This window comes from Pongo pygmaeus, chromosome 1 (assembly GCF_028885625.2).
Source record: "Pongo pygmaeus isolate AG05252 chromosome 1, NHGRI_mPonPyg2-v2.0_pri, whole genome shotgun sequence".
Lineage (NCBI taxonomy): Eukaryota > Metazoa > Chordata > Mammalia > Primates > Hominidae > Pongo > Pongo pygmaeus.
In genome coordinates this window covers 112,276,649-112,296,656 of record NC_072373.2, presented here as the reverse complement: position 1 = coordinate 112,296,656, position 20,008 = coordinate 112,276,649, and the positions used below count along the sequence as shown (strand labels likewise).

Here is a 20,008-nt window from a genome sequence, read left to right as displayed (position 1 = left end):
TGTGTAAAGAGTGAGCTATTTATGTGCTACTTTTTTTTTTTTTTTTAGAAGAAATATGTTTAAAGATGCTGGTATTTTTAATATATAATATTAGATTACATTTATCTTAATGTGTAATTTTATTGTCAAATTATATTGTGTGATTTGTTTATACCTCTAACCTATATTTCTATAGTCAGAACATTTAAATTCACGTTTAATAAAATAGAAAAAAATGATATATACTCTGGCCAAGAGGTTATCAAACTTTAGTATGTATTAGAATCACACAGGGTGTTTTATAAAAATGAGGATTCCAAGCCCTACCCGAAGGACCGATTCAGTGGGTTTAGCGTGGAGACCCTTATCCTACTTTGTTCATGCCAAATACTCCTTGTTAAAGGTGATTTTGGAAACATTGGTTCTATATTTTGAGAAACTCTGACCTGGCTTATAGGAATAAAATCATTGTGAATTAATTGTTATTTTTACTAAGGTTTATTGAGGTATTATTTACGTACAGTAAAATTCAGTATATAGTTTTATGAGTTTTTACAGTGCATAGTATTGTAATCACCAGCATGATCAAGATACAGAATTTTATTATCCTAGAAAATTTCCATTTACCATTTTATAATTAACCTATCCCATTGCCAGCCCCTGATAATTACTGATCTCTTTTCTGTCTCTACAGTTAAGAATGCTGGCTTCTTTTACTTAGCATAATGCATTTGAGATTTATCCATGTATTAGTAGTTTATTCCTTTTTACTGTATTACAGTACTCCATTATGCATTTTATATATTTATCAGTGGAATTATTTACAGTTTTGGAGATTATGAATAAACCTGCTATAAGCATTTGCCTATAGATTTCTGTGGGAAAATAAACTTTTATTTATCTTGGATAAATACATAGGAATGGGATTTACTGAGTCAAAGGTTAAGTGTATATTTAACTTTGGAAGAAACTGTCAGATTCTTTTCCAAAAATTGCCTCTCATTGTTGTGAGTACTTTGTATTGTGAGTCTCTTTATTACTGTTAGCCATTCTAATAGATGCATAATAGTATCTCATTGTGGTTCTATTTTGCATTCCCTGATGACAAGTGATGTTGAGCATCTTTTCCTATGTTTATTTGTCATATGTATTTTTTGAATTAGCTGCTCAAATCCCTTGCCCATTTAAAAATTTTTGTTGTTTTTTTGAATTATTAAATTGTGATAGTTCTTTACATATTTTGGACATAGGTCTTTTATAATCTATACATTTGCAATTATTTTCTGTATCTGTGGCTTGTCTTTCCAGTGATTTAACAGTATCTTTTGAAGAATTGATGTTGTTAATCTGGAAGTACAATTTACTAATTTTGTCTTTCATGGTTCATGCATTTGGTATTTTGTTTAAGAAATGTTTGCCTAATCCAACATCACAAATATTTTCTCTTAAGTTTTCTTCCAAAACTATTATAGTTTTACTTTATTTGTACTTTTAAGTCTGTAATTGATTTTGAGTTAAATCCTATATATGCTGTGAGGTATAAGTTGAAGTCTATTTTTTCCCATATGGATGTTGAAAAGACTACTTTTTCATTAATTGACTTTGTACCTTTGTTGAAAATCAGTTGATTATGTATGTGTGGGTCTACTGTAGACATTCTGTTTTGTTCTCTTGATTTATGTGTCTGTCTTTGGTACTACCACATTGTGTTCATTATTGTGGCTTTATAGAAAGTCTTGAAATCGGGTTGTGTGAGTCCTCCAACTTTATTCCTTTTCAAAATTGTTGTGGCTGTTTTAGTTACTTTTCCTTTTTTGTATAAATTTTAGAATCAACTTGTTGATTTCTATAAAATCTACTGCGATTTTAACTGGTATTATAAATTTTGAGTGATTTGACATCTTCACAGTATTGAGTTTTCAATCCATGAATATGGTATATCTCTCCATTTATTTAATTATTTTTTTATTGGTGTTTCTAGTTTTTAGCATACAGATCTTGTGTGTATTCTGATAAATTTATACATATTTCATGTTTTTGATAGTTCTGTATTTTAAATTTTGGTTTCCCATTGTTCATTGTCAGTATATATAAATACATTTGATTTTTAAAAAACCTTTAATAAAGACTTAAATTCTCAGTTGTCTGAGGACATTTTGTTTCTTCTAGAAATCTTTGTGATACTATCATTTAAAAAAATGTGCTAAAAGGTACACAACATAAAATTTACCATTTTAACCATTTTAAGTGTGCAGTTCAGTGGCATTAAAAACAACATTTGCATTGTTGTGCGATATGCAATTGATTTTTCTTTTTTTCTTTCTTTCTTTCTTTTTTTTTTTTGAGATGGAATTTCGCTCTTATTGCCCAGGCTGGAGTGCAATGGTGTGATCACAGCTCACTGCAACCTCCGCCTTCCGGGTTCAAGCGATTCTCCTGCCTCAGCCTTCTGCAATTGATTTTTATATTGACTTTTTACCCTGTGATTTTTCTAACTTCATTAATTAATTCTAGTAGCTTTAAAATTTACTTTAATAGATTCTTTGGGATTTACCTTATAAACAATCATGTCATTAGTAAGTAGAGGTGAGTTTTATTTTTCTGTATAGAGAATGGTTATTTATTTTTTTTCTTTTCCTGCTCTTTCTCCTGAGGCAGAGAATGGTTTTATTTGTGTGGTCCTTTTCTTTTTCTTGCCTTACTGCATTGCCTAGGACATCTACTGCAAAGTTGAATAGTAATGGGCAGAGTAGGCATCCTTGCCTGGTTCCTGATCCTAGGAATTGCAGTGATAGCTTTATTCTCTTCCATGATCATGGCATATGGCTTCAAAAGTACTGTAATCCAAGAATGTTTATTATTCTCTTGGTCTGCTCCTTTAACTCTCCACCTTTCATACCCATAAGATTTTTGTCTGGTTTGTCCTTTCTGTGCCCTGTAGTGAAGATAGTTCCTGGAAAAACTAGTTGCAGAGGGAGAGCTTTTGCTCATGACTTGGGAATGAGTGCTTTTGCTCATGACTTGGGAAGGAGTGGGATTTATGACTTGGACCCCTAGTCTCTTTCAGTCCCCTCAGCTCTCCTATATGCATTTCACTCCTCTGCCTTGAGTCTGCAGTCTGCTGTGTACCCCATCCTCCATCTGCCTCAGCCTTACATACAAACAGTAAGTCTGGGCTCTTCCTCTCAAAGGTCACTCAGACAGGTGCCTTTCTTCATAAAATCTTTGGGATTTAGATTTCCCCGGGAGGGATGGAACGTTCATTCTTGGGTCTCATCTTTTCCACTTGACCCAAAACTTCCTCCCCACAAAAATGTCTTTAAGAATCTTCTGAGCTGCTTCATCTGCTAACTGCCAATTCTCTAACACTGAAATGTGTTAGGTAACTGGACATATTTGAAGGACATCTTTATGTAAGAGATATATGGAGTCAGGAGATAGCCACCTTCATATATTGCTCTGTGCCGAGAGAAATAAAACTGATTTCTTTTTCCAAAAGAAGGAGACAAAACAGGAGAGGGGGAAGGGAAGAAAAGGAGGGGGAAGGGAGGAGAAGGGAAAGGGGGAAGGAAGGGGAAAGGAAGGAAGAAAAGGAGGGCAAAGGGGATGGAAGGGGGAAGGATCAGAACTGTATCTGTAAAAAAATGCAAAGTTTTAAAACTTGGAAAGGAAAAAACAAAACTCCAAACCCAAGTTCCTTCACTGGCAAATTCTACCAAATATTTAATATCAATTATATGTAAATTTCTCCAGAAAAAAAAAGAAGAGCAAACAATTTTTCAGCTTATTCTATGAGGCCAGCATTAATCCTGTGTGACACGCACACAGAGGTATTAAAGTAAAACTATAGATCAGTATCTCATGTGAATATTATAGATGCAAAAAATTCTCAACAATGATCACAAAATCAAATCTAGCAATATATAAAAAGGGTAATACAGCATGACCAAGTGGGGTTTCTTCCCAAGAATGCAAGGCTGGTTCGATGTTCAAAAATCAACCAGTATGATTTACTATGTCAACAGACTAAAGAAAAACATCATATAATCTTATTACATAGCCACAGAAACATCTGACAACATGTAACGTCTATTCATGATAACAACTTGCAGCAAACTAGAAGTAGAAGGGACCTTTCTCAAGGTGATAAAGGACATCTACAAAAAACCTGTAGCTAACAATATTCTTTTTCTCTTTTTGTGTATGTTGTTGTTATTATAGATTTCAGTTTTATGCTGCAAATCCATAGTACATTGCTACCATTTTTACCTTAGGTGATCAGTTGTCATTTAGAACTATTAAAAATAAAGGAAATGCCTTTTTGTTTGTCTTCATTTCAGTCATTTTTGTTGGTCTTTTCTTTTTGCAGGTTCAGGTTTCTGATTTTTCAGGTTTTTCAGGTATTTTATTCCTTCTGTGGGAACAGCTTCCTTTAACATTTTTTTATAGTAATAGGTCTATTGGTAGTGAGTTCTTTTAGTTTTTGTTAGTCTGAAAGTCTATTTCCACTATATTTTTGGAAAATTTTCTTTGGGTATAAAATTTAGGTTTACAGTTTTTCCTGTCAACACTTTATAAATGTCACTGCATTATCTTATAGCTTGCATAGTTTGTGATGAGAAATCTCCTTTAATTCTTTATTCCTCTGTATGTAATAGGTCTTTTTTTTTCATTTGTCTGCCTTTAAAATTTTCTGTTTATATTTTGTTTTGTATGAAGAGTCTGAGTGGTTTTACTTTGTGTGTGTATGTGTCGGGCGGCGGGGGTATGAGTAGGATGATTTATTTTGCTTGAGGTTCTTTAAGCTGCTGGGGTCTGTTGGTCGATACCTTTAATTATTTTCTAAAAAATTCTCAGTTATTGTTTTTTAAAATATAGACATCCATTGACTTATGATAGGATTATGTCCTGATAAACCCATTGCAAATTGAAAACATCCTAAGTTGAAAATGCATTTAGTACACCTAACCTACCAAATATCATAGCTTAGCCTACCTTAAACATGCTCAGAACACTTACATTAGCTTACAGTTGGGCCAATTCATACAACACAAAGCCCACTTTATAGTAAAGTGTTGAATAGCTCGTGTAATTTATTGAATACTGAAAACGAATAACAGAATGGCCATACGAGCACTTGAAGTATAGTTACTACTGAATGCTTATTGCTTTCATACCATTGTAAAGTTGAAAAATCATGAGTTGAGCCATCCTAAGTCAAACTGTCATAAGTTAGTGACCATCTGTATTTTTTCTTATCAATACTTTAAAAATGTCACTACATTATCTTATAGCTTGCATAGTTTGTGATGAGAAATCTGCTTTAATTCTTTGTTCCTGTATATGTAATGTCTTTTTATGTATTGCAAGAGCCCCCTTCCCCACTTCTGGGATTCCAATTATATACATATACTAGGCTGTCATAGCTCTTGGACTCATTGTTAGATTTTGAGTTTAGCCAAATTTAAGTGCTTTTTAAAACAAAAAATGAGCACTTCTCAGAAGATATAATAGAATCAGCTTCCTGTAAAGCCTATCAATCACAGTGATCAGGATACAGTTTAAAAATTACTCAATGTATGAAAAAAATAGGGAAAATGATCCATTTTTTTTTTCCAAAAGTCAATCAATGGTGACCTGTTCTAAGGTAACCCAGATACTGGCATTAGTTGACAAGGATGTTAAAGCAGCTGTTATAACTATGCCCAGTGACATAAAGGAAAATATTTCTGAAATGACCAAATAGATGAAAATCTCATCAGAAATGAAATAACATGGAAATTCTAGAATGAAGACTTCAGTGTTTAAAACAAAAAGTCATCGTGTTGACTGTTGTCATTGGAAGGGTAAGAGTCAGTGAACTTGTAGATAGATCAGTGTAAATTATCCAGTGTGAAGAAAGAGAATTAAATATTTATTAAAAATGAATGGAGCTTCAGAAACTTGTAGGACAGTATTCCAACATACATATAATTGGAATCCTATATGAAGAGAGCAGATAGCTGTAAAGAATAGTTGAAGAAATAATAACTATATTTTTTCTGTATTTGGTGATAGTCCTGAATTTCAAGAAGCTAAGTAGATCCTAAACATGATAAATACCAACCAAATGTAGGCATATCATGGTCAAACAGCTGAAAGCCAAATACAAAGAGAAAAGTTTGAAAGTATTCATAGAGAAATGACACATGTTGTATGTGGAGGTACTTTAATTTGACTGATGACCGAACACTCATCAGAAACCACAGAGATTACTTTTTCAAAATTTCTTTAAAATTATGTGAATGCTTAGGCAAAAACCATAGCATTTTATATTGGGTTATAACATACAGGGATGTAATACATGCAGCTGTGGAATAAAAGAGGGAGGGAGGAAATGGAACTACAAGATTGTAAGGTTTCTCCATTTTATATGAAGTTACACCATATTACTCTTAATAGTCTGTGAAAAGTTAAGGACATAATCCCTAGGACAAACATTAAAGAAAAATATTGCAAACAAGTATAGCTTAACCACCAATAAATAAACTGTAATTTTATATATATATATATATTTTTTTTTTTTTTTTTTTTTTTTTTGGGGGGGTGGGGGTACAGAGTCTCACTCTTGTCACCCAGACTGGAGTGCAGTGGTGTGATCATGGCTCACTGCAACCTCAACCTCCTGGGCTTAAGTGATCCTTGCACCTCAGCTTCCTGAGTAGCTGGGACCACAGGTGCATACCACCATGATTGGCTAATTATTTTATTTTTTGTAGAGGTGGGGTCTCTCCATGTTGCCCAGGCTGGTCTTGAACTCCTGGGCTCAAGAGATCTTCCTGCCTTGGCCTCCCAAAGTGCTAGGATTACAAGTGAAAGCCACTGTGCCCTGCCTAGAAAATATTTAAATAAAAAAAAACAGAAAGGAAGGAATAGAGGACAACAACAAAAAGCAATGGAAATGGCGAACAGAAAACCAAAAATAATATCGTACACCTACATCCAGTAATATCAATAATGCCATTAAGTTTTAATGAATGAAATATTCTAAGTCAAAGGCAAAAATAGTTAAAATGGCATAAAAGCAAGACCGAACTATTCAGTCTAAAAAAGACACACTTAATAGAGAGGTTGAAAGTAAATGAATGGGAAAAAAGATACATAGTATATGAACAGCAAGTGTAGAAAGGTTTAAATAACTACATCAATATCAGAGTATACTTCAAGATGAAAAGTATTGTCAGAGACAAGAGGAGACCTTTCATAATGAAAAAAAGGATCCATTCATTAGAAAGACATAATCACAACATTAAAACATAAGCAAATGTGTAGACATCAAATAACAGAGCTTTGAAATGTATGAATCACAAATGGAAGAATTAAAAGGAGATTCCTTTTTAATTTTTTATTAAAAAGGTAATTCCACAAAGATTGTTGGATCCTTCAACATTCTTCTCTTCAATTGATAGAATAAGCAGACGGAAAATCAAAGATGATGTAGAAGTCCTGAATGACACTATGAGCTATTTTAAATGAATTGATACTTATTTATAGAGCACTTTACTCAACAACTGCTGAATACACTTTCTTTTCAAGTGCACATAGTATGTTTACCAAAAATAAGTTGTATGCTCTATCATAAAACACCTTCAGTCAATTTAAAAAGTTAGAAATAGTACAGAGTATGGCCAGGTGCGATGGCTTATGCCTGTAATCCCAGCACTTTGGGAGGCTGAGGTGGGTGGATTGCTTGAGCTCAGGAGTTTAAGACCAGCCTCAGCAAACATGGCAAATCCTCATCTCTACAACAAATACAAAAATTGGCCGAGTGTGGTAGCATGTACCTGTAGTCCCAGCTACTGAGGATGCTGAGGTGAGAGGATTGCTTGAGCCTAGGAGGTTGAGTCTGCAGTGAGCTGTGATCACACTACTGCACTTCAGCTGGGGCAACAGAGCAAAACCCTGTCCCTCAAAAACAAAAAACAAGCACGATCTTTGACCATGATGGAATTAAATTAGAAATCCATAATAGACACCAGGAAAAACTTAAAATGTTTGAAAATTAAGCAGTATGTTTCTAAATAAATAGACATCAAGTAAGCAATTACAAAGGAAATTGAAAATATTACAAAGTTGATTCTTTCAAAGTATCAACAGAATTGATAAACCTTTTTAGCTAAATTGATCAAGAAATAACAGAAGACAGATTACCAATAGCAGGAGCAAATGGTATTGCCAGTATGAGGCTATCATTGCAGATTCCACATACATTAAAGGCATAATAATGGAATATTATAAGCAGTTTTTTTGCAAAATTTAATAATGTGGACAAAACAAGGAAAATATTACAAAGTTGATTCTTTCAAAGTATCCACAGAATTGATAAATCTTTTTGGCTAAATTGATCAAGAAATAACAGAAGACAGATTACCAATAGCAGGAGCAAATGGTATTGCCAATATCAGGCTATCATTGCAGATTCCACATACATTAAAGGCATAATAATGGAATATTATGAGCAGTTTTTTTGCAAAATTTAATAATGTAGACAAAACAAATTTTCTAAAACAATCTTATCGAAACTGAGTCAAGGTAAAACAAGAAGTATGCCATTTGTATTATTAATTGAATTGGTAATAAAAAGCTATTTCACAAAATTAACTCCAAGTTAAATGGCTTTATTGGTGAATTATATCAAATAAGAAAGAAATATCATTCTCCACAGAGGAATAGGGAACATTTTGCAACTCTACTTCAGAGGCCAGCATAGCACTAACATCATAGCCTGAAAGGCAATATAGCAAGAGAAAATTACAGACCAGTATACTTTTTAAATACATTAGCAAGAATCCTGAACAAACTATTAATATTTGTAAAGCATAGCTAGCAATAATATAAAAGATATATATTATATAAAAATATTAAAGATAAAAGACATATAAAAGATATCTTTTATATTTTTATATAATATAAAATAATATATGAAGAAAAATTTCTTTTATTGTAGGAAAGCAAAGTTAAACATTTGAAAAAGCAGTTAATGTAATTAATCATATTAATAAAGGAGAAAAATCATATAATTATTGCAATAAATTTAGTAAAAGCATTTGACAAGATGCAACACCCATTCATGATTGAAATCACTCAGCAAACTAGTACAGCGTGATTATTCCCAATCCAAAAACCTGAAATGCTCCAAAATCCTAAACTTTTTGAACACCAACATGGAGTGCAAGGGAAATGCTCATTGTAGTGTTTAGGATTTCAGATTAGAGATGCTAAACTGGTGTAATGCAAATAATTCAAAATTGAAAAAAATCCAAAATTGGAAACATTTCTGGTTCTAAGCATTTTGGATGAGGGCCACTCAGCCTGTACTAGAAGGTAATTATTATTTTTCATTCTGATAAGGGACACCTATGAAAACTGCAGCAAATTATATGTTAATTATAAAATATTAAAATGTTTTTACCCAAGGATCTGGAATAAAGGAAGGTGTTCCATTTTCACTATTTACATTTAGCATTGTAATGAAAATCTTAGCATTGCAAGAAAGCAAGAAAAATACCTTGTTCATATTCGCTTGTATAGTTTTTTTGCTAGATTCCTTTTGATTTCTGAGATACACAGTCATGTTGTCTGCAAATAATGACAGTTGTACTTCTCCTTTTTTTTCTAAATTCTGTGTAGCCAGGAATGCCATAGTAATACTGATTCGTTGTAGTCATTACCGCACACACGTTGCAGTTTGCACTGATGGTCCCACTGATACTGGATACTGTCCTTAAAAATTTTTGGAAATGAGATAAACTTGCCACTACCTATTAGCTGAATGGCTAAATGGATTCCCCACCATCTCCAGTCTCTAACTTCCCCTTAACTAACCTAATTTGCATACCCCTGAGTAACAAAAGAAAGGCCGTGTTGCTTACTACCTTAGTTGCAGAGGAGGCTTGGAAACGTGATTATATGGCATTTGCAGCAGCTTTAAGGTAATAGATGGAATGGAGTTTCTTGTTTGTCAGACAGATAGAATGACAGTTTCCATAGAAAGTAGAGGGAGTACTTTCTAAAGAGGTCAAAAGCTGTAAAAGAGATCATCTGAGGGATCTGTTTACTATTTCCTAAGATTCTCCAGACTTGACACTTATATTAAACCACAGTATTGTGAAACTATTTATTTAGACCACATTGTTTTATCTCCCTGTGTTTATAGAGCTATATCATGATTTTCTGTCTGTAATAGTCTCTCACGCTTCCACATTCTTTGCCTGGTAGAGACTTTCAAGACCTTACTGAGGTTAATTTATATGCAATAAAATGTACCTATGTTGTATGTATAATATGTAATTAAATGTATACTTTGCATTTTAACAAATGTGTGATAAACTGTTAGAATATAAATTGATACTATCTTTTCAGAAAATAATTTGGCTGTGTGAAGTAAATATTTAAAATTTAAAATACTCTGACCCAGCGACCCACTTCTAGGAATCTATTATCTAAAAGTAACAGAGTAGATACACAAGGGTATACTCAAAAGGATATTTAATTGCAGTACCATTTGTAGTAGAAAATATTTGAAAAAGACCTGAATATTCATCCATAGGAGAGTGACTGAATAAATTGATATGTCTGTTACCATAGGATAAAGTTCAACTATAAACCTAAATTTATATATTTTAACCAGGAAAAATGTGCTTGATATATTCAGTGACTAAAGCAAGTTATAGACCAGTAGTTGGTTACAGCTGTGTGTGTGTGTGTGTGTGTGTGTGTGTGTATATCCATTCAGTCAGCTAGTCATCACAGTATTTTACCAAGAAATAATGGCAACTCGGACTAAGATGGTGTTGTAGAGATGAGAGATCTAAATGATTTCAGGGTATTTTGGAGATAAATTTAAAAGGATTGGGTGATACTTGGAGGGGGATATAAAACAGAAGGAATTGATTTTGTCTCTCAGGTTTCTGTTTTTGGTGCTAGATTGATGGAAGGATAGTTATTAAATAGCAAATGCTTAAAGAATACTAGATTAGAGGGGGAGGATCATGAGTTAATTTTAGGTATTTTGAGTTTGAGGAGATTTTGTTTATATTTAAGCAAAAATAAGTAGTAGAAAGATGTAATGGGTCTGGTGTTCAATGGAGAAGTATTGACTAGAGATATAAGTTTGGGAGTCAGTTGCTGGGTAGCTGATAATTGAAATCAAGCACATTGTGAAATTGTCCAGAGAGATAATTTAGGATAGGAAGAGAAAGGGGCCTAGAATTAAGCCCCAAGAAATATAACATCAAAGGCCAGATAGATGAGGATAAACCAAAGGAAGCAGGGAGATTATAGGATTATTGAACACAAAGGAAGAATGTATTTTAAGGAAGAACTCGTGAATAATAACAAAATGCCTTTGCTCACGTGTGTGGTCAATCCTTAGTAAGATCTATTTCAGTGAAATGATGGCAGCAGAAGCCATGTTGGAATAGGTTGAGGAGTGAATAGAAAGGAGAGGATATGGATATAGTGAATTAGACAATTTTGTAAAACTGGAAAAGTTACTTGTGTTATTATGTCAGTAGCAGCCAAACATGGAATAAAAATCCAGCTACTTAATTGTATGTTATGTATAGAAAAAAAGGATGGAAATACATAAAAACATTAACAGTATTTGGTTCAAGATAGAGGAACTGTTTATGATTTAAACTTTTTTATTTTTTAGTTTTTCTATTTTTGAAACTAAGCAAATATTTTGTAATAGATAATAAAATATGGATTATTGGCCTTGTGCGGTGGCTCATGCCTGTAATCCCAGCACTTTGGGAGGCCGAGGCGGGCGGATCGCCTGAGGCTGGGAGTTTGAGACCAGCCTGGCCAGAATGGTGAAACTCTGTCTCTACTAAAAATATAAAAATTAGCTAGGTGTGGTGGCAGATGCCTGTAATTCTGGCTACTCAGGAAGCTGAGGCAGGAGAATCACTTGAACCTGGGAGGCGGAGGTTGCAGTGAGCCTAGATCAGGCTGTTGCACTCCAGCCTGGGCAACAGAGTGAGACTCCGTTTCAAAAAATATATATATATGGATTATTTATTTTTCAGAAGTCTAGTCAAGAGACAGAATCCATCTAGTTACTTGAACAGAGAAAATTTAATGTGAAGATTAATTAGGTATAAAGTTGTTAACTAGGTAAATGCTAGATTAAAAAGAATACTCTCTAAGAATCATAGAGGTGGCTCCTACAGGAAGCAAACAGGGTTGACATAATATGGGGAAGAGGTTTTAATTAGTAAAACTTAGAAACCTTAAGAGGAAAGGGTATCCGAAGCTGAAACTCAGACCTCTGATGAGAGTGGGCTAGCAGGTTATTGCTGGTGCTGATGTCTTTGGGGTGGGTGATAATGCCTGATGTCTTTGAGGGTGATAAAACTGGTTCTACAAGTATTGGAAAAACTTCCAAATGGATCCAGCTGCTGCTGTAGGAAAGGGTCTCCCCTTGCTGATGTGAAGGCTTAGAAAAGCAATCCAACACTGGGGCCTGAGCATATCCCTGCACATTTGTGCTGGATGTACCAGGATTGCAAGTCCCTGACTGCTCTTTACCCATATAATCACAATTGTGCTTGTAGGGATGAGGTAATGTCTTACGCTGGATAAACAGGCTTACTTTCGCTTACTATAGAAGAGATACCACAAGCTGAATGAATGTTCTCCTATAATGTAACCCACTGTGTGTACAGGCATTCATCATGGGCCCTGTGCATCATCCCAGTGTGATTGGGGTGGAGGTGGGGCATGTATAAAGTCCAATGCAAATGAACTTGAAGCTTTGGCTGCTACTTTGTTATAGATAATAAAGCCTTTTATCTCTGACCCAGTAGTCTTGTGTCTTCTGCCAACATTTATAAAACTGTGGAAGGCTGACTTACTAGCTTGCAAGTGTAATAAAATCTTAGATTTCATTATGAGTTTTACAATTATTATTTGCAGGTTCATTTTAAGAGGGAAGTGTGTGTGAATGTGTTTCTGTCTCTTTGTGTTAACCCTCAGTTTTGCAGTGACCTTCACTTGGTCCTGAGGAACTGCCATCTAGCCTTTAAGGGTACTCGTGCTCTCTCGGTGATACTGAAAAATTTATCCAGAATGCAGTATAGAGAGTCAAAGAGGGAAAATAAGCAGAAGAGTTGAGAGATGAAAATAGATTGAGAGGTTTCAGAGAATATTTGGCAGAAGTCTCAGATGAGTTTAATGGAACAAATAATACGTGAAAAGATAATCAAGAAGAAAGAGGAAATATTAAAAGCTACCAAAGAGAAAGGGCTGATTACTTAAAAAAGAGTGACAGCTGACAGTGGAGTTCTCAGTAGTAATTGAAGTCAGAAGATTTTAGAGTAGTATCTTTAAACTGCTGAGATAAAATAGCTACCAACCCAGAATTTGAATCTGTCATTCAAGAGGGAAGATACAAGATAAAAGACAAAGAAGTATACACATCAATTAATAAAATATTTTTGAGGAATTTAAATATTAACTATAAAAATTAAGATTAGATAATGCAAGGTGTAGGAGTGTGTGTGTGCATGTGTGTGGTCAAGAACATAGACTCTAGAGCTGGACTGCCTAGGTTTAAATTCAGACTAACTGCTTAACTACCTGTATGACCTTGGGAAATACATTACTTATTCATTTTATATCAGTTTTTCTACTCTGTAAAATGGGGGCAAAATTAATACTTATCTCACTGGCTTGTTGTGAGGATTAAATGAGTTAATATGTTTGTCATCATCATCATCATCATTATCCCAACATTTTTGTAGAACATATTAAAAAGTCCTTAAAGCCCTTGTATATTAATATCACATATTAGGGTGATAGAGTTGGTATGGAAATGGGAGGAGATAATTTGTTTATTTTAAATCTCTGCACCGTTTGTCTTAATTTATTCAATACTTGTTGAGCATCTGCTATATGCTAGGCACTGTTTTAAGCATTGAAAACAAACAAATGTAAAACAAACAAATTCTCGTACCCCTATGGCTTATGGTTTACTGTGGGGTAATAGGCAATAAATAAATAAGATAGATATGTGAGAGAGTATGTATGTATACACATATACAGTCATGTACCACATAACTGTGTTTCAGTCAACAATGGATATGATGGTGGTTGCATGAAATTATAATGGAGCTGCAAAATTCTTATTTCCTAGTGACGTTTTAATGATCCTGACCCTGTGTAGGCCTAGGCCAATGTTTGTGTTTGTGTCTTAGTTTTTAACAAAAAAGTTTAAAAAGTAAAAAAAATTTTTTAATAGAAAGTAGCTTATAGGATCAGGATATAAGGAAAGAAAATATTTTTGTACAGCTGTAAAATATATTTGTGTTTTTAAGCTAAATGTTATTATAAAAGAGTCAAAGAGTTAAAAAGAAAAACCCTAAAACGTTTATATGGTAAGGTTACAGTAAGCCAAAGTTAATTTATTATTTTGAAGGATAATTGTAAAAAATAAATTAGTGTAGCCTAAGTGTACAGTGTTTAAATCTACAGTAATGTTCAGTAATGTCCTAGGCCTTCACATTCACTCACCACTCATCCTCTGACTTGCCAGAGAATTTCCAGTCCTGCAGGTTTCGTTCATGGTCAGTGCCCTGTACAGATATACCATTTTTAATCTTGTATTCTGTATTTTTACTGTACTTTTTCTATGTTTAGGTAAACAAATACTTACCATTGTGTTAAAATTATGTACAACATTTGATACAGTAACATGCTATATAGGTTTGTAGTATAGGAGTCATAGGCTGTACCATATAACCTAGATGTGTGGTAGGCCTTACCATCTAGGTTTGTGTAAGTATACCCTATGATGTTTGCACAATGACAAAATTGCCTAATGATGCATTTCTTAGCACTATCTCTGTCATTATACATGATGGAACATACACTGTTAGCAGTAAGCACCAAGGAGAAAAATAAAGTGGGATGGGGCATAAAGGATTTTGAATTTCAAATAGGATGGTTAGGGAGTCCATGAAAAGGTAACATTTGTGTGAAGACCTGAAGGAGATTAGTGGGTGAGGATATTTTTTGTAAGAACATTTAATAGGCATAGCAAATAAAAAGACAGTGAAACGAAAACATACCTGGCATCCTTAGAGAACAACAAAAGAGGTGAGTGAAGCTAATGTAGAGTGACTGAGGGACGGAGTGAATGAAGGAGAGTGCATGAAGGAGGAGGTGAAGCCGTAGAAGGTAATGGGGATATATATTTGATATAGGTATATACCCTTTTTAAGGACTGTGGCTTTTGCTCTGGATAGAACCCATTTGAGGGTTCTAAACTGTTGACTTCTATTTAACACTCCCACATTGACTGCTAGATTGAGAATAGGCTGTAAAAATATTATCTTAGTAACTTAAGTACTCTAATAGAGAAAACAAGCATAAGAAGCATATATAGATCCTAATGTCACTTCCCTCCTCAAGAATCTACAGTGGTTCTGTGTTACCTATTGTGTTGTCTTACTTTTTTTTTTTTTTGGAGACAGAGTCTCACTCTGTTGCCCAGGCTGGAGTGCAGTGGCGTGATCTCGGTTCACTGCAACCTTCGCTTCCCGGGTTCAAGTGATTCTCCAGCCTCAGCCTCCTGAGTAGCTGGGACTATAGGCGCGCACCACCACACCTGGCTAATTTTTTGTGTTTTTGGTAAAGATGGGGTTTCACCATGTTGGCTAGGCCAGCCTCAAACCTCTGGCCTCAAGTGATCCACCCACCTTTGCCTCCGAAAGTGCTGGGATGATAGGGGTGAGCCATCAAGCCCAGCCTAACTTTCGTTACTTATACTTTAAAGCTCTTTGTGTTAACAAAGATATCATGAAAGAGCCACCCATAAATTGCTGGTAGAAATATAAATTAGTAAAGCATATATGGAGGGCAAATTGGTAGTAACTTACCAAAATTTCAAATGCTTATACTGATTGAGACAACAAATTCACTTCTGGAATTTATCTTAGATAGCTATATACTGTCGAAACAAATTAAATGTCCATTAATAGAGGACTGAGTAAAGAAATTACAGTGTATCCATAAAAGAGGAAATTCTGCAGCCACCAAAAAGAATGAGATGGTAGCCCTTTGTAGGCTGCTTTGGAAAGCTCTCCAAGGTACAAAACAATATGTTAAAGTAGCAAGTTCAGAATGTGTGATATTCTGTGTTAGAGACAAAGACTCTGAGTGTGTGCAAATTGCAACAGAATTTCTGTTTTTGTGAGATTTGGGAATGAGGGTTTTATGTGACATGACCAGGAACCATGTATACCATGGGACTGATTTGGCACAAAATACAAAGAAGCTAACAGGTGGTTGCATTGTAAAAGGAATTGTGTGGCTGAGGGACACAACTGAAAAAGAGACTTAATTTTTTACTTTTGATACTTTTTCGATTTTGTATTATTTGCCTGCATTGCATACTGAAAACTAATTTGCCTGCATTGCATACTGAAAACTAATTTGCTGTTGCCTACCAAAATATTTTTCTGAAAATAGGGAAGATAAGTCTATATTGTTAAAGAGTTTATATATTTATAAATTAAGATTTGTATACTATGTAAGGGATTTTTTTTCCATGACATTAGGGTATTGTTTTCTTTTAGACCTGTCTACTATAACTGTTTATATGTTAATTGCTATTAATGATACAATATTTTTAGTTGAAAATTAGACAACATATTATTGGTTTATTCTGGAAGTGAATTGAGCATGCTATTTAGAAAAAGTTTGTAAGTCATTTTATCACTTTTAATTTTATATGTAGAAAAGATGTGATACAAAATGTGTGATTAACAAAGATATAGTATTAATATTAGTTTCTAGATAAGAAAGTTGATTTCTTTGTCTTTATGGTAAACAGAAGCAATACTGTTTGCTATATGAGGTAAACTTGTCTTTACTAACATGTAAATGTTAATAAAGAGAGAACTGATTTTACATTTGCTTTTCCTAATTAATGAGATAAATATGAGAACATTATTACAACTTTGACTTTAAATTATAGTGTTTTTCTTTGGGGTTTTGATGTTAAAGTAGATATTGAAGGAAATGGTAAATTGTAGATGTGTGAATATATCTAATTAAAAGTTCTGCTAAGAAGCTTTTGCCTTGTTGAGGGAACTTTGGAACATCTTAATGAGGGACAGAGTGAATGAAGGAGAGTGCATGAAGGAGAGAGTAATGGGGATACGTTACCTCTATGATATTTCCTTATCTACTTGTACATATTTCTCTCTAATATTTTCTATCCCCAGTAATGTTGGTATGCTTTGTTATAATATAATCTCAACTCAAAATTTTGATTCATTCCAGATCTTCAACTACTTAATATATTATTAGAAGAATCTAATAATATTTTTATCAAAAGTATTTGGCTGCAGTAAAAAGATGGAATTTTAAATAACCACTCAATTTGGAGACCATGTGAGAGGGGATAGACTTGATGCATATAAGAGAATGTGCTACTTTCCCTAATAGAACATTATGACCCAAACATAATGGGAACATTATTCACAGTTTGGAATCTGTAAGTCAGTGGTCTCTAAAGTTAAGTACACACACTTACCTTTTGGGATATACTAAGAAAATAGTAGAAATTTTTCTATATACATCTTGATAATACTACATGCTAAGAAAATAGTAGAAATTTTACTATCTATATGATTTTAAAAGTTTGGAAACCACTGATATTTAGGCAATTATTTTTGGATACCAAAAAAGCAGCAATTGGGACTGACAAATGAAGCATTTATAACTCTCAAAGTAAACTTAGTATGTGGACTCAAATGTTTTCTTTCCTTTTCTATGTGATTAAACCTTGATGGAAAATTTTGAGACATAACATGTTCAGAGTAATTTAAGGGCATTTATGCAAATTGAGTTACCTCTTTCTTTTGCTTATATTTTGAACTAAACCTGTTTACCTTGGATGAAAAGTCCATAGCCTAATGTTTCTTCTTAAATTTTTTGCCAGATGAAAATAGACTATCAACACCAAAACTATGTCTTTCCTTTTCAGTTAATCGTTGTTTTAGGCCTTTGCATGGTTAGCTTTCATTAGTATCCAGTTTGCAAACATACTCTCTGATTGCCAAATGCTGCCTGGTACCAATGAGATGCTTTTTCCCACCCTGTGCTCCTGTGTACCCAGTACCTTGTGCTATGTATACTATGAGAGAGAGAGAGCAATAAGTAAATACTTACTAATGGCTATATTTTATGAATATTCATGTTTTAAATCTCAGATATTCAAGATTAAAGCAGTGCAATTGGCTGAGAAACTCCTTCCTGCCTTTAACACACCTACTGGGATTCCTTGGGCAATGGTGAATTTGAAAAGGTAACTCTATGTGGGTATTCTTATTCTGGAAGAATTATTTTGACCTTTATAGTCTTAGAAATTTCTAATGAGTCACCCCCACATTTTTTTAAAGACATATTGTTTTTCTCTCTATATATAATCTTTGTTTTCTTTTGTGTATATGCATAAATATGTTTCTTTAAAACATTTTCTGATTTTTAAAATAAGTCCTTTGAAACAGGTTACTTGTCTTAACTTCATTGCAGTTTTTACTACTCATTTCTCTAAGTCTAGATTTCTCTTCCTCAGCTGTATGGTATACAATATTTGTTTCTTTTACTTGCTTACTCATTTCCATTTAGTGCTAGAATAGAGTCAAAGTACGTCCTCCCTCTTTTTCTTTTTATATACCACCTGCTGATCTTCTAAGTGAAAATAGAAAATAATATACCTAGAAATGAGGGCTTCCTATTGCTGAATGTCATATTAAAGATAAAGACATAGTTTATCATGTTGACTGCGGGGTTTTTATTATAGCATCTACACTATTGAAGTTCAAAGTGAACTCTTAAGCATCAATCTTTATAATCTGTTTTATTCTAATTGAAAACATTGGTTTTTTACTTAGAAATAGATGAAATGTTTTCTTTGGACAGCTTTATAAATTATGTAAAGATATACAATTAACATTTGAATAATGTCAACATATTTGAACTTACATTTAAGTAATTTATGCTGACTGAAATTTGTTGTGCTCATTTTTTCTCCTAGTAAAATTTATTCATCATAATGTTGGAATTTGGAAATTACCTAAAAATTTGATTGTTGTTCTCTTTGCACTCAGACCCTTTAGAGTAAAAGTTAGGAACATTTATTTTTCTGGAGATGTGAATCTATGACATTATTTTTGAAAACGACTCGACTTTAGTAAAATTTTTCTAATTGAAGAACTTTATTGAGTTTAGATTTACATTGAGATGTCAGCAGCATTTAATACTGAACATTAAATCTAACTTTAATATCTCTGATTTCATGCACTATATATAGTGCAGATTACCCCTTTGGTGAGGAAAAAGCTGGCTGGAGTTCCAGAGCAAGCTCCATGGAAGGATATGGCCAAGTGATGTTGTGTATATGCTTGTTCTCTTTCCTTAGTTTTGTGACAGATTTTGTGATATTTCCTTCAGGATCATCGTCAGAATCAGACATTATTATCTACTTAGATAATAATTAAAACTTAATTCCGATAGGAAGACAGACTGGAGGCTCTTTTTTTGTCTACATAGAGGAAAAGAACTTGAAAATCAAGATTAAATTGCAGAACTTCCAATTTAAGATTGAGATTAAAGTAAAAAGGTTTCCAAGGACCATGTTGTGAGCTTTTTATAAGAATGATTTTAATTTAATTTCTTTGGTATGTAAGCAAATACATAATTTTGCTTGAGTTTTTATATCATGAATGTAATTATTTACCTATTTAAAACTTTTTAAGTAAATTTTTTGCAGAGAAGGGATCTTATTTTGTTGCCTAGGCGGATCTCAAATTCCTAGGCTCAAGCGATCCTCCTACCTCAGTGCTGGGATTATAGATGCGAGCCACTGCACCTAGCATTATTCACCTGTTTTTGAAAAAAAATTTTTTTTTTGGCTGGGGTCTACGCATTTCCCACACATAGGCCTTCCCTTAGTCTTGATGACTGAAGGCCAACC

At 33.7% G+C, this 20,008-nt stretch overlaps 1 protein-coding gene across 1 annotated transcript in view; it reads left to right on the top strand.

Annotated features, from left to right (window-relative positions):
* The window catches only part of MAN1A2 (mannosidase alpha class 1A member 2), a 165,023-nt gene that overhangs the window by 53,491 nt on the left and 91,524 nt on the right, over window positions 1-20,008 (top strand). Inside the window, exon 6 of the mRNA XM_054478198.2 lies at window positions 18,243-18,337. Within this exon, the coding sequence (XP_054334173.1) occupies window positions 18,243-18,337 (95 nt within the window). The remainder of the gene's footprint in view (window positions 1-18,242; window positions 18,338-20,008) is intronic.